The sequence below is a fragment of the Hypanus sabinus genome, chromosome 1 (assembly GCF_030144855.1).
Source record: "Hypanus sabinus isolate sHypSab1 chromosome 1, sHypSab1.hap1, whole genome shotgun sequence".
Taxonomy (NCBI): Eukaryota; Metazoa; Chordata; class Chondrichthyes; order Myliobatiformes; family Dasyatidae; genus Hypanus; species Hypanus sabinus.
The window spans coordinates 105548647-105561196 of record NC_082706.1 but is presented as its reverse complement, the minus strand read 5'-3'; the positions used below and the strand labels follow the sequence as shown (position 1 = coordinate 105561196).

At 41.0% G+C, this 12550-nt stretch overlaps 1 protein-coding gene across 10 annotated transcripts in view; it reads right to left on the bottom strand.

Moving 5' to 3' along the window:
- dpy19l1l (dpy-19-like 1, like (H. sapiens)) overlaps positions 1–12550 on the bottom strand; it is a 117789-nt gene that overhangs the window by 91578 nt on the left and 13661 nt on the right. For all 10 annotated transcript variants that reach the window (XM_059973461.1, XM_059973469.1, XM_059973534.1 and 7 more), the window contains exons 8-10: positions 5633–5690; positions 655–746; positions 449–548 (exon numbers count right to left, since the gene is read on the bottom strand). In XM_059973461.1, the coding sequence (XP_059829444.1) occupies positions 449–548; positions 655–746; positions 5633–5690 (250 nt within the window). The remainder of the gene's footprint in view (positions 1–448; positions 549–654; positions 747–5632; positions 5691–12550) is intronic.

Sequence of the window (12550 nt, the reverse complement as noted above, 5' to 3'; positions counted from 1 at the left end):
AACTTTAACAAAAAACAAAGGTCTTGTCCTAAGAAAAGAACTGGAATTCGATTGTAAACAAGGTGGGAGAGCAGAACCTGATTGGATGAGGATTAACCAATCAGGAGGTACTGATTACAGGGGTATAAATATCACCAGTCTAGACATACCCAGGCATCATCCCTGAAGAAGATGACAGAGTTTGTCATCGAAACATCAGTTGTAATAGATACCTGCAGCTGGCTGGAAGCCAAAGAAGAGTTTATAGGTAAACGATGTTCAGCTTTCATAAATGATTAATTATTTCCTCTCTGATTAATGATCCTAACATCTTGCCAACAATGCCTGTTAAACTAACTGGCCTGTTCTTCCCTGCCTTCTACCTTCCTTCTTTATGTCACATCAACTTTATAATCAGTTTAATATTAAATCTCTAAACAGAATCTTCATTGTCACCAACATCTCTCACCTGTGTGAGCAGCACAAACTGTGCAAATTGCCATGGAAGCAAGAAGAGGATATTTGCAATACAAAATGCAGCCAAGGTCTTCTTCTCTACACAGACACTTCTGTTCAGGAAAAAAAACAAATTAAATATTTTCATTGAGGAATCACTTGTCATTGCACAAGCAATAAACATGAGAAATTCTCAGGCAGTGAGACTGAGGTTAGTACCTTAGTATGTGGGTTAAAAGCAGCATCTGTAGAATTAGGAAGGGGTAAGAGAAGCTCTCACGGAGAGGTGGGGTCCACATGACTCTTGTGCACTGTAATGAAAGCACACATTTAAAAGATTTTTGGTAAAGTAAATCCAATATATTATTCCAACCTAACCATTTCACCAATCAAACTATCAGCTGCATCCCATGCACAAGGACTGCAACATCAGTACTTGGTAGCCTCAACCCCACCCCTCCTGATACTCTACCCAGTGTTTCAGTTGACATTAGTGACTTATCACTCAGAGGAAAAGTGTTGAGAGAACACTCAATTATTTAATGAGCAGTCAAATTGCCAAGAGCAGACAGACATGCCAGAGAGTAAGGATAAGGATTTTAAAAAATCAAAACAAACTACAATTTACATACAGTGCCTCTCCTTTATTGAGCCTGGTACATTTTACTTGCCAATTTTCTTCTCTCCAGAGTGGCCATTACACAGAAGATAACTGATCTTGGGAACACTCTTAGACAGATCCATGCATCTTCACTGTTCTCACTTGGGCACCGATGAAGTTGAAAAAGCAAATATTTACTCACGGCCAACAGCTAGGGAAGTTGTGCTTTCAAGCCACGCTGCAAAATATCAGGGGATCATCCAGGGACTCAGCAAATTGTTTTTATATGATGCCTTTCAGATGATACAATGCAATGGGGTATGTATAGAGAACGTCAGGTATGTATGCACGATAAAGTCACTCTATGAGCATAAATTCCTCTTCCTACTTCAAGGTAATGAAGAACCACCGATCACTGGGTAACAATGACTCAGCTTTTCAGTACAGTGACAGATCCAGGGATCCACTACTTCTGCTGTGTGCCCAGATTCTCTGCAGCTAGATTCTCAACAGCCAGATTCTGACTGAAAGCAGCACTGTCATCAACCCCTTCATTGCAAGTACGAAGCTGAGGAAGGATGGCATCACTCCAAGTGGTTACCCATGATTTTCCAATCACTGATTCAAGATTTAGATGAGTATCAAAACTCTGGTTATTTTTGTACAGATAAAACAGCATCACTATGCAATACTTGTTTGTACGGACGCACTCCAGAACCAAGTTAACATTCCTGTTGCTAAATATCTGCATGGTCAAAAAGTTAATTCGTAGAACATTCAGTACATGTAGCACTGTTACATTAAAATGATTAAATCCAACAAACGATCATAGTCAATAATGAATTCATTTTGTATCAGGAAGTCAACACTTCTCAAATGGGGTTGGCAATGGAAAACACAGAAAAAACAGTCTTGTTCCCAAAAAGCCTGATGTTGATAGTTGCTCACACAAATGAAAAAGAGTGGCTGGCTCCTCTGAACATCTCCCCAAGATGATGCAGGAAGGTTAGAGCAAGAGCATGTTAAAACAATTCTGGGTTGGTTTGTCTGGCTGAGACAGGCAAAGCTTGGCAGGGTGAAGGAACTATGCTCGACAAGTCATGTGGAATCTCTGGTCAAGAGGAAGAAAGAAAAATGCTTAAAAGTTTAGAAAGCAGGGATCAGACAGGGTTCCAAAGAGTTACAAGGTGGCCTTCAAATTAGAAAAGCACATGAAAAGGCTTTGACAAAGAATTAAGGATAACCCCTTGGTATCCTACACGTTTGTGAAGAACAGGAGGATAACTATTGTGAGGTAGGACTGATCAGAGATTAAAGAGGAAACATGAAACTGAAGTTGAAGGAGGTAGGGGAGTTCCTTAATGAATATTTTGCTTCAGTATTCACCAGTAAGAAGGACTTTAATAAATGTTAGGGCGGCATAGATAGGTTAATATGTTGGAACATGTCACCATTAAGGAGGATGTGCTGGAACCTTTGAAAAACATTCGGACAAATAAGTCCCCAGGACTGACAGGAAATACCCCAGGCTACCACAGAAAGCCAGGGAAGAGATTGCTGCACATTTGGCAATTATCTTTAAGTCCTCACTAGCTAAAGAAGCAGTACCAGATTGGAGAGTGACAAATGTTATTCCTTTGTTCAAGCAAGGTAATAGTGATAATCCTGAGAATTAAGAACTAGTGAGTTTAACATCAGTGGTGGACAAACTATGGAAAGCATTCACAAGGGCAGGATCTACGAGCATTTGAATAAGCAGTCTGATTAAGGATAGTCAGCATGACTGAGGCACAGGGCATGACTCAATAGCTTGATCGAATTTTTTGAGGAAGTGACAAAACAAATTGATGAAGGTAGAGTAGGTGATTTGGTGTAAATGGATTTTAATAAGGCTTTGACAAGGCTCCCCATGGTAGGGTCATTCAGAAAACGAGGAGGCATGGGATCTAGAAAAACTTAGCTACATGGATTCAGAATTGGCTTGCATACAGAAGTCAGAGGATGATAGCAGATGGAACGTATTCTACTTGGAGGTCAATGATCAGTAGTGTTCTGCAGCAATCTGTTCTGGGATCCCTGCTCTTTATGATTTTTATAAATGACTCGGATGAGGAACTGAAAGGGTGGTTTAGGAAGTTTGCAGATGACATAAAGGTTGGTGGTGTTGTGAATAGAGTAGATGGCTGTCCTTTGTTACAATGGGACATTTTTTTGGATACAGAGCTGGGCTGAGAAATAGCAGGTAGAATTCAATCCAGAAGTGTGTACACTTTAGAAGGTCGAACTTGAAGGCAGAGTATAGAGTTAATGGCAAGATTCTTAGCCGTGTGAACGAACAGAGGAATCCTGGGGTCCATGTCACTGATTTCTCAAAGTTGCTGCATAGGCTGAAAAGGTGGTTAAGAAGGTATATGGTGTTTTGGCCTTCATTAGTTGGGGGATTAAGAGTTCAAGAGCCGCAAGGCTCTTGAGCTCTTTTGCAGCTCAAAAAAATTGGTGCTTAGACCACATGGAGTATCGTGTTCAGTTCTGTTCACCTCATTATAGGAAGGATGTGGAAACTTTAAGAGAGGTTGCAGAGTTTTATAAGGATGCTATCTGGATTAGAGAGCATGTCTTATGAGAATATGCTGTGCGAGCTAGGGCTTTTATCTCTGGAGCAAAGGAAGATGAGCACTGACTTGATAGAGTGTATAACGTGATAAGAGGCAAAGCTAGAGTGGACAGTCCGATACCTTTTTCCCAAAGTGGAAATGACTAATATGAAGGGGCATAATTTTAAGATGATTGGAGGAAAGTATGAGGGAATGTTAGAAGCAGTTGTTTCATTTTAAACAGAGAGTGGTTGATGCATGGAACATGCACCATGCTAGGGGGGATGGAGGTAGATACATTAGGGACATTTAAGACACTCTTGGATAAGCACATGGATGAAAGAAAAATGAAGGACTATGTGGGAGGGAAGGATCAGATTGATTTTAAGAGTAGATTAAAAGGTCAACAGCATAGGTTAAAGGGCCTGTACTGTACTATTTATGTTAAGTTCAGCCATTTTAAATCTCACAGTTACCAGATTTTACAGAGAACAGCAGTATTGTTCTGCTGGTAGTTTGGTATAGTGTGTGGGATTGAATGAGCGACTTAGAAAATTACAACTACAACCTACCACTTACAGATATTGGGCTTATGAATAATAACCTTAAAATAACACATTTCAAATATTTCTAATCCACTAACATTTAGAGGATGTGCTGACGGTGCTGATTCTTCCTGTAATAGATGGTTTCTAAGGCTGTCACTGAGATAAGCTCCCACTACCTATGAAGTGCTCCAAATGGCATACGTCTCTAACAACCAAGTCCAACTCTTGGCCATCAGGTGTGGCTTAGCTACTAGGCCCAGTGGAACTGTTTCTACAGACAAGAGAAGGGGCAAAGGTAGACCAATGGCACCTCAAAACCAGTTGCTTCGGACAAGAGGAGCTCATCAGCCTTGGACGGCAGCCTGCCTAGAAGAAGGAAAACTCCGATATTAAACCTTCGCTGCCTTGTGGCCATACCCACCCATGGGAAAGGCTTCAGGAGTAAATCCCGAGGAAGAAATCTGGAGCAGTTTGATGTTATTTCCAGCTTCACTCTGTCAACCTCTGTGATGGCACTGGTGCCAAGCTGTATCGGCATTTGCCCTTCCCTTGGACTACATTAGTGATGTGGAGAGGAAGAACTCACTGCACGGGCAACAGCCATTTCTTCAAACCTTCCCACCCAGTCTTGCACCCTGTCGAGGACACAGTCCACCAGAGGCGTAAACCCATGATCCCCTGGGATCGACGGCTGCCTACTAACCTAGATGTCATTATAGCTAGTAAACAAAATTTGGAAGCACAGAGCCATTATAATCATACAGTGTATTTCTCAAAACCTAACCAGAGTTTCACAGGTTAAAATGTAGATTGTACCCTCAGTTTTAATGGAAAGCTTTATCCCCTGACATGCTGATTTTTAAAATCACTGATATAACAATAGCATGTTCTGTACCAAAGAGGAACTTTAACCTTATTGTTGAACAGCATTTAAAAGGTGAATACTCTTCTCATATCACAGTTTAATTAAAATCTGCACCATCTGTATAGTCAACAAGATGCTATTTTAAATGCTTTGGTATGAACAACATTCATTAGCCATGATTCAATAACCTTCAGAAAGTGTCAGTTAAGCCTTCTTTTGAAAATTAGCTGTGAATTTTCAGACTGATACATTGGAACTTGGATAGTCACTGCTGCCCCAGTGGGCAAGGTAGGCAAAGAATGAGGGGAATGGAGGAGAGTGGAAACAGTGGTGATGAAGAAACGTTCAGCAAAACCTTCATGGCTTTACTGATGCCTGCATTGCAACAGGAGTTTAGTTGCTTGCGTGTTACTGATTCCCATGTTCAATTTCGTACATTGTGTATCCAACAGTAAAGCAGCTCTTGTCTTGAACAACCATGATCTTTTACACAGGGTAAAAGATCAAATACAGCAACTCTGAAGCTAAACATTGAAATACTAATATCACAAATAAATAAATATTCAAAAGAAACAACTTTCACACTTACCTCACCATGATTAAAAAAAAAGCAAGCTACAGTGACTATTCCACCAAACCTGCTCCCACTGGAAAAGAAAAAAAATATTGTTTACAATCTAATTTCTTGAACATTTTGCAATATTCAGTTAAGTTTCACAGTTTGATACCCATTAACCATCTTAGTATAGAGCCATTTTCTCTTCAACAAAATGCAACCTGTCAGCGTTGACTGCGCTCACCTCTTCCTGGAATTTTGTTTCTACCACTACTGTCTCAGCAGCAATCCACATCCAATGAGAAGTGAGAACAAAGAATAACCTTCTTTGGTTAAGTTGGAAAGTGATAAATGTTAGCTAGGACACTGGGAGAATAGTGCCTGGGAATGTCCACCTTGAGTACAGTGACACTGAACGACTAAACCCTATAGGTGCAGGACTGGGCTCAAAATACAATAAAATAGGTGTATCAGGCTATAGCTTATAAAAGGCAGTAAATGGAACATTGGTAAATTAAGATAGAGAAATTGTCCCCCAAACACAATTAAGTATTCAAATATAAAATTTATACATAAAAATTATGTAGTTCAGTATAAAACACTTTGGGAGAAAATATACTCAAGAGTTGAAAACTTACTTTATGTTGATCATCCTTTATATACCGCCACTATAAAAATATAAATTAGTTGAATTGCTAGCTTCATTTAAGATTGAGAGTTGGCAGGAACAGGAGCCATTGGGAACTTTCCATGAGCTACCATAGTCATAGGCTTAGTCTGCTTTCATTAAGTCTGAAAAGCCAGAGAGGGGGTAGTAGATGGTTGCCTCTCTGAGTTGAGGTCTGTGATTACTACTGTGCCACAGGGGTCCATTGCTGTTTGTCATCTATACTAACAATCTGGATAATGTGGTAAACTGGATCATCAAATTTATAGATGACACCAAGACTGGGGCTATAGTAGAAAGTGAGGAAGACAATCAAAGCTTGCAGTGTGATCTGAACTGGCTGGAAGAGTGGGCTGAAAAATGGTAGATGGAATTTAATGCAGACAAGTGTGAGAGTAGGTCTAACACAGTGAGAAGCAGGGTACTGAGGAGTGTGGTAGAACAGAGGGAACTGGGAATACAGATCCATAATTTCTTGAAAGTGGCATCATAGATAGATAGGGTCATAAAGAAAACTTTTGGCACACTGGCCTTCATAAATCAATGTACCGAGTACAGGAATTGGGATATAATGTTGAAATTGTATAAGACATTGGTGAGGCCTTATTTGGAGTATTGTATGGAGTTTTGGTCACCTACCTATAGAAAAAATATATAAATAAAGATTGAAAAAGTGCAGAGAAAATTTACAAGGACGTTGCCAGGATTTGAGGACCTGTGTTCTTGAGAACGGTTAAATAGATTTGGACTTTATTCTATAGAACATAAAAGACTGAGAGGTTATTTGATAGTTATACAAAATTATGAAGGATATATAGTGGTGCTAGAGAGTTAGTGAGCCCTTTCAAATTTTCTCTATTTCTGTATAAATATAACCTGAAATGTGATCAGATCTTCACTCAAGTCTTAAGACTAGATAAAGTGACCCAATCAGTAAACAGGGATGGCTGGGCACAGCATGGGTAAACATGTAATGACTAGATTGGTGGTTGTTCAATATAATAGGATCTCAAACATACGGAAATTAGGGCAGGGGCACAATCTATTCAGTCATTGCTGTCCATATTAGTTTATCCTTTGTGTTAGTAATATTCTGATTTATGTGTCTAGCCAATCCCCATACTCATTTAGTTCCCCACCTGCCCCCTTCCCATCCCCACTTCAACATACAATTCCTCAAAATTTCACAACCTTGGGTTGTGTTAATGTATCCCAATAACTCATCTGTAAACAGAGAACCATCTGTTTTTCTCACTATACTTCATTAGGAATATGAGATTTAGTATGTCACCTAAGACTCCAGCAAATTGCTACAGATGTATCATGGACAGCATTCTGACCAGTTGCATCATTACTGGTATGGAGGCACAATGCACAGGATTGAATAAAGCTGCAAATGGATGTAAACTCAGCCAGCTCCATCATGGGCAATAGCCTACCGAGCATCGAGAACATAAGGTGATGCCTCAAAAAGGAGGCATCAATCATTAAGGACCCCCATCACCCAGTACATGTCCTCTTCTCATTGCTACCATCAAGGTGGTGGTACAGGAGCCTGAAGGCACACTCGACTTCGTAGGGAGAGCTTCTTCCTCTCTGCCATCAGACATCTCAATGGTCCATTAACCAATGAACAATACCTTACTATTTTGCTCTCTTTGTACACCATTTTTATATAGGCTTATTGTAACTTACAGTAGTTTTTTCAATGTACTGCTGATGCAAATTTTACAGCATGTCAATGATAATAAAACTGATTCTGAATTTCAACAGAAATGAGCAAACTGAGGGTACAATACATATGTGGGTAAAAATTATTAAATGCCACATTGAGAAGAGAACACAGGTTCTTTAAAGAGGCAGGGGCGGGGAGATAAATGGGGGGGGGGGGGAAATCACCCTTCCATGAACTGGAAGCACACATTAAAATAGCCACATCATCAGTAGATGCCTGTAGACTGAGTTTGCTCAACAGGAGCGCCCTCCAGTGGAATGCATTCGCTCCCAACCAGCCCATTAAAATCTTGAAGGTCTCAGGCCAAAAAGAATTACAAACAAGAGGAAAAAATCTGCAGATTGTTTATTTGTTTCCATAGATGCTGTCTGACCTCCTGAATTCCTCTAGAATTGTATGTGTTGCAATCAAACGATTCATTCCTCAACTCTCTACAAAATTAAATCATTCGGCAACTTAAAGAACAAAACTGCTTTAATCACAATACAAATAGAGTGAAAGCCAGTTTATTTGTGTTGCACTTTTCAAACACATGGCAGTTCAAAGTGCTTTACATAGAAGTTATAAAAAACAAACATCAAATTTCAGACAATATATGAGAATAAAATCCCACTAAAAATGATATGATAAATGGAAGTTACAGTGCAGGAGATTCTAACTAAAAGCTACAGCAAAAAGTTTTACGCATCAATTTAAAAGAGATTAAATTTGGGGCAGACTTCAGATCCTCTGGAAGGTTATTCCAGATATGTGGAAAATAGTAACTAAAAGCTGCTTCACCATATTTAGTTTTGACCCCAAGGACAGTAAGCAGACCCGCCCCAGATGACCTGGAGAGCTCGGGAAGGTTCATAATGCCGCACAAGATCGGAGATGTATTTTGGCCCTAGACCATTCGGTGCTCAGCCAATGGATATTGTCTAAATGGACTTTAAGGCATTTGACAAAGTTCCGCATGGTGGTGGGTCAAGAAGGTTCAGTCACTCACATTCAGGATGAGGTAGTAAATTGGATTAGACATTAGCTTTGTGGGAGAACCCAGAGGGTGGTAGTAGAGGGTTGCCTCTCTCACTGGAGGCCTGTGTCTAGTAGTGTGCCGCAGGGATCAGTGCTGGATCCTTTGTTATTTGTCATTTATATCAATGACCTGGATGATAATGTGGTTAACTGGGTCAGCAAATTTGCAGATGACACCAGGTTGGGGATGTAGTGGACAGTGAGGAAGGCTTTCACGGCTTGCAGGATATCTGAATCAGCTGGAAAAATGGGCTGAAAAATGGCAGATGGAATTAAATGCAGACAAGTGCAAGGTTTTGCATTTTGGTAGGAACCAACCTGTTCCCTAAAGTTGTTATAGGCGGGGGTAATAGTGAGGGTAACTTCCCACTACCTATTAAATGCTTCCAGTGGCGTTCGCCTCAAGTAGCCTCTGACAACTAAGTCCACCTTCTGGCCTTCACGTTTCTATTGACAGGAGAAGGGGAAAAGGTGGGTGACTGGCGCCTTAAAACTGGTCACTTTGGGCAGATAAGGCCCGTAAGCTGTGGTTGGCAGCTCATCTAGAAAAAGGAAAACTCTGATCTCAAACCTCTGCTGCCTTGCAGCTATAACCACTCATGGGGAAGACTGGAGAGTAAACCCAGAGGGAAAAATCTGGAGCTGGAGTCCCCAAGGCAGTCCTACTTTGAGTTCAACATAGATGGGCAATTCCTGCAACGACGCTGGTGCCAAATTGTACTGGTCTTTGCCGTTCCTTTGGATTCATCAGGTGTGTGGAGATGGGGTGCTTGCTATATGGGCAACAGCTTTCTCTCCGTATCATAAATCAGCACACACAAAATACTGAGGGAATTCAGCAGGCCAGGCAGCATCTATGGAAAAGAGCACAATCCGCATTTCAGGCATGGACTAGATGGGCCAAAGGGCCTGTTTCTGTGCTGTACTTCTCCATGACTCAAGATAAATTAATATGTGGGATATTTGCTATTATTGGGTTTTGGGGTATTGTTGGAACTGTGTAAGACATTAATCACATCACAATTAGAGTAGTACAATCAATTCTGGTTACTACACCACAGGAAGGACATACTAAACAAGAGAATGATACAAGTGCTGTAAAGTGCGACAAGGACAGACTGGAGATGGGTGGGGTTGTTTTCTTTACAGCAAGGGTAACAGCTGGAATATTTAATTGAGATGTACAACAAGCAGCCCAAACAGGGTGAATGGAGAAGATTCATTTCCCTTATTAGCAAAGCTAACTGGGGATGTGGGATTAATGTAAGCGTATGGCTGATGGTTGGAACAAACTTGGCGAGCTGAAGGGCCTGTTTCTCCATGAGAAAAGATGGGGTGGGGCCTGGGAGCATTTGCTTACTGGAAGATAAGGACGTGGTTCAATCACTGGCTGAAGACACAGAGGTAGTGAAACCCCATCACATATAAGAACCCGAACTACAACTTGTAAGACATCAGAGTTACAGCTGTGAGATTAGAATGTGTAAATAACACACCCACATTCTTTCCAGACCTGATGAAGGTTCTTGGCCTGAAATGTCGTCTTTATTTATCAAGGAGAGGACCATGTATCAAAAAAGCTTAAATCCAATCCGCTGCAAACTGCCAAATCGTGGGAGATGAGGGTTGATGTGGGGAGGAAGCTGCAGTTCTCGGAAATGGTGCAAACCACACTGCAACCAAGCATCATACTGTGGTCTGCTGAAGACAAGAAAATCATCCTGGTAGAGCTCACAGTACCATGGGAGGAAGGATGCGAGGAGGCTCATGCGAGGAAGGCCCCGAAGTTCCAGTCCTTAGTCCAGAAGTGCAGGGACAAAGGATGGCCGGCGTAGCTATTCCCTGTTGAGACTGGCTATAGAGAGTTCCCAGCAAGGTCAGCATGGAGGTTGCTGTCTGTGTTGGGCCTTGATGAAAAGAGCAAGAACCAAGCAGCTCATAAAAACATGAGGAGTAGGCTATCCGGCCCATCGAGCCTGCTCCGCCATTCAATAAGATCTGGCCATGGATTCATCTCCACCTACCTGTCTCTTCCCCATAACCTCAATTCCCCTACTATGCAAAAATCTATCCAACTCTGTCTTAAATATATTTACTGAGGTAGCCTCCATTGCTTCACTAGGCAGAGAATTCCAGATTCACCACTCTCTGGGAAAAGCAGTTCCTCCTCTTCTCCATCCTAAATCTATTCCCCAGAATCTTGAGGTGATGTCCCCTAGTCCTAGTCTCATCTACCAGTGAAAAAAACTTTCTTGCCTCTATCTTATCTATCTCTTTCATAATTTTATATGTTTCTATAAGATCTCCTCTCATTCTTCTGTATTCCAGCGAGTACGGTCCCAGGCGACTCAATCTCTCTTCATAATCTAAGCCCCTTCCTCTTTGTAATCAACCTGGTGAACCTCCTCTGCACTGCCTCCAAAGCAATATCTCCTTTTTCAAATAAGGAACACCTGACAGCATCTCCTCCTGGCCAAAGGCTACAGTTACCTCACCTGGTAACTGAAGAGAGCACCCCAGTGTATGATGCAAGTTCTGACAGATGCTGCCTGACCTGAGTTTCTCCAATTGGCCAAATGGCCTTCTTCTCTGTTGTAACTTTCTACAATTCTGGAATTCACATTTTATATAATACCAAGTCTTCACAGGGCTTTCCAAATGCAGACTTCTTTTATGCATGTCTAAACATACAGGGTGATTAGCAGGGTAACTACATTATTGGATCACCAGTCTAGATCTCATCAAGGTCAGCCTTTATAAGAATTATCATGAATCTGGATCGGCGTCAGACAATATCCAGGATATTAGAGTCAGTAGTTGGGAAATTCAGTATGTGGCTAGAATTTTAAATAATAGCTTAGTGTGAGGAAATCTCTTCACAACTAGCACTGAATCTCGAATACCCAGGAGATGGTCCTAAAGGTGACAAGTTGTCAAACAGCACAAGGAAGCTGACAGTTTTAGGATGAAGCTGCCAAAGCACAGCAGAAAGATAAGAAAAAGGAGGGTCTCACCTGCCCACCCAGTGTAAGATTACAGGAAGTATTTTGAAGAGAATGTGAATTATTCTATAGTCAATTTTGATCTCTCAATCAAGTTACAAAACTAAAGACACTGCTTGCTTCTTAACACATTTCTGCATAGGTTTGGTTGCTATCTTTCCTCTGGAACAGGGATCTCACATCATCAATTGAAAAGAGCTTTGTGCCATCTTAAGACTAAGAAAAGCACTAAAGAATTGCAAAACCAGTAGACTGTCTACTAGAGAGATCAGTAATCAGGAGGAACAAGTTCATATAACATTGGAGGGATGCATCAACTTAAATTCTGAATATCCGCAGAATAGCATAACTACCAAAGTTTATGCGCAGTTTTGGTCACTGAATTACAGGAAGGATATTAATAAGGTTGAAAGAGTGCAGAGAAGGTTTACAAGGATGTTGCTGGGACTTGAGAAACTGAGTTACAGAGAAAGGTTGAATCGGTTAGGACTTTATTCCATGGAGCGTAGAAGAATGAGGGGAGATTTGAT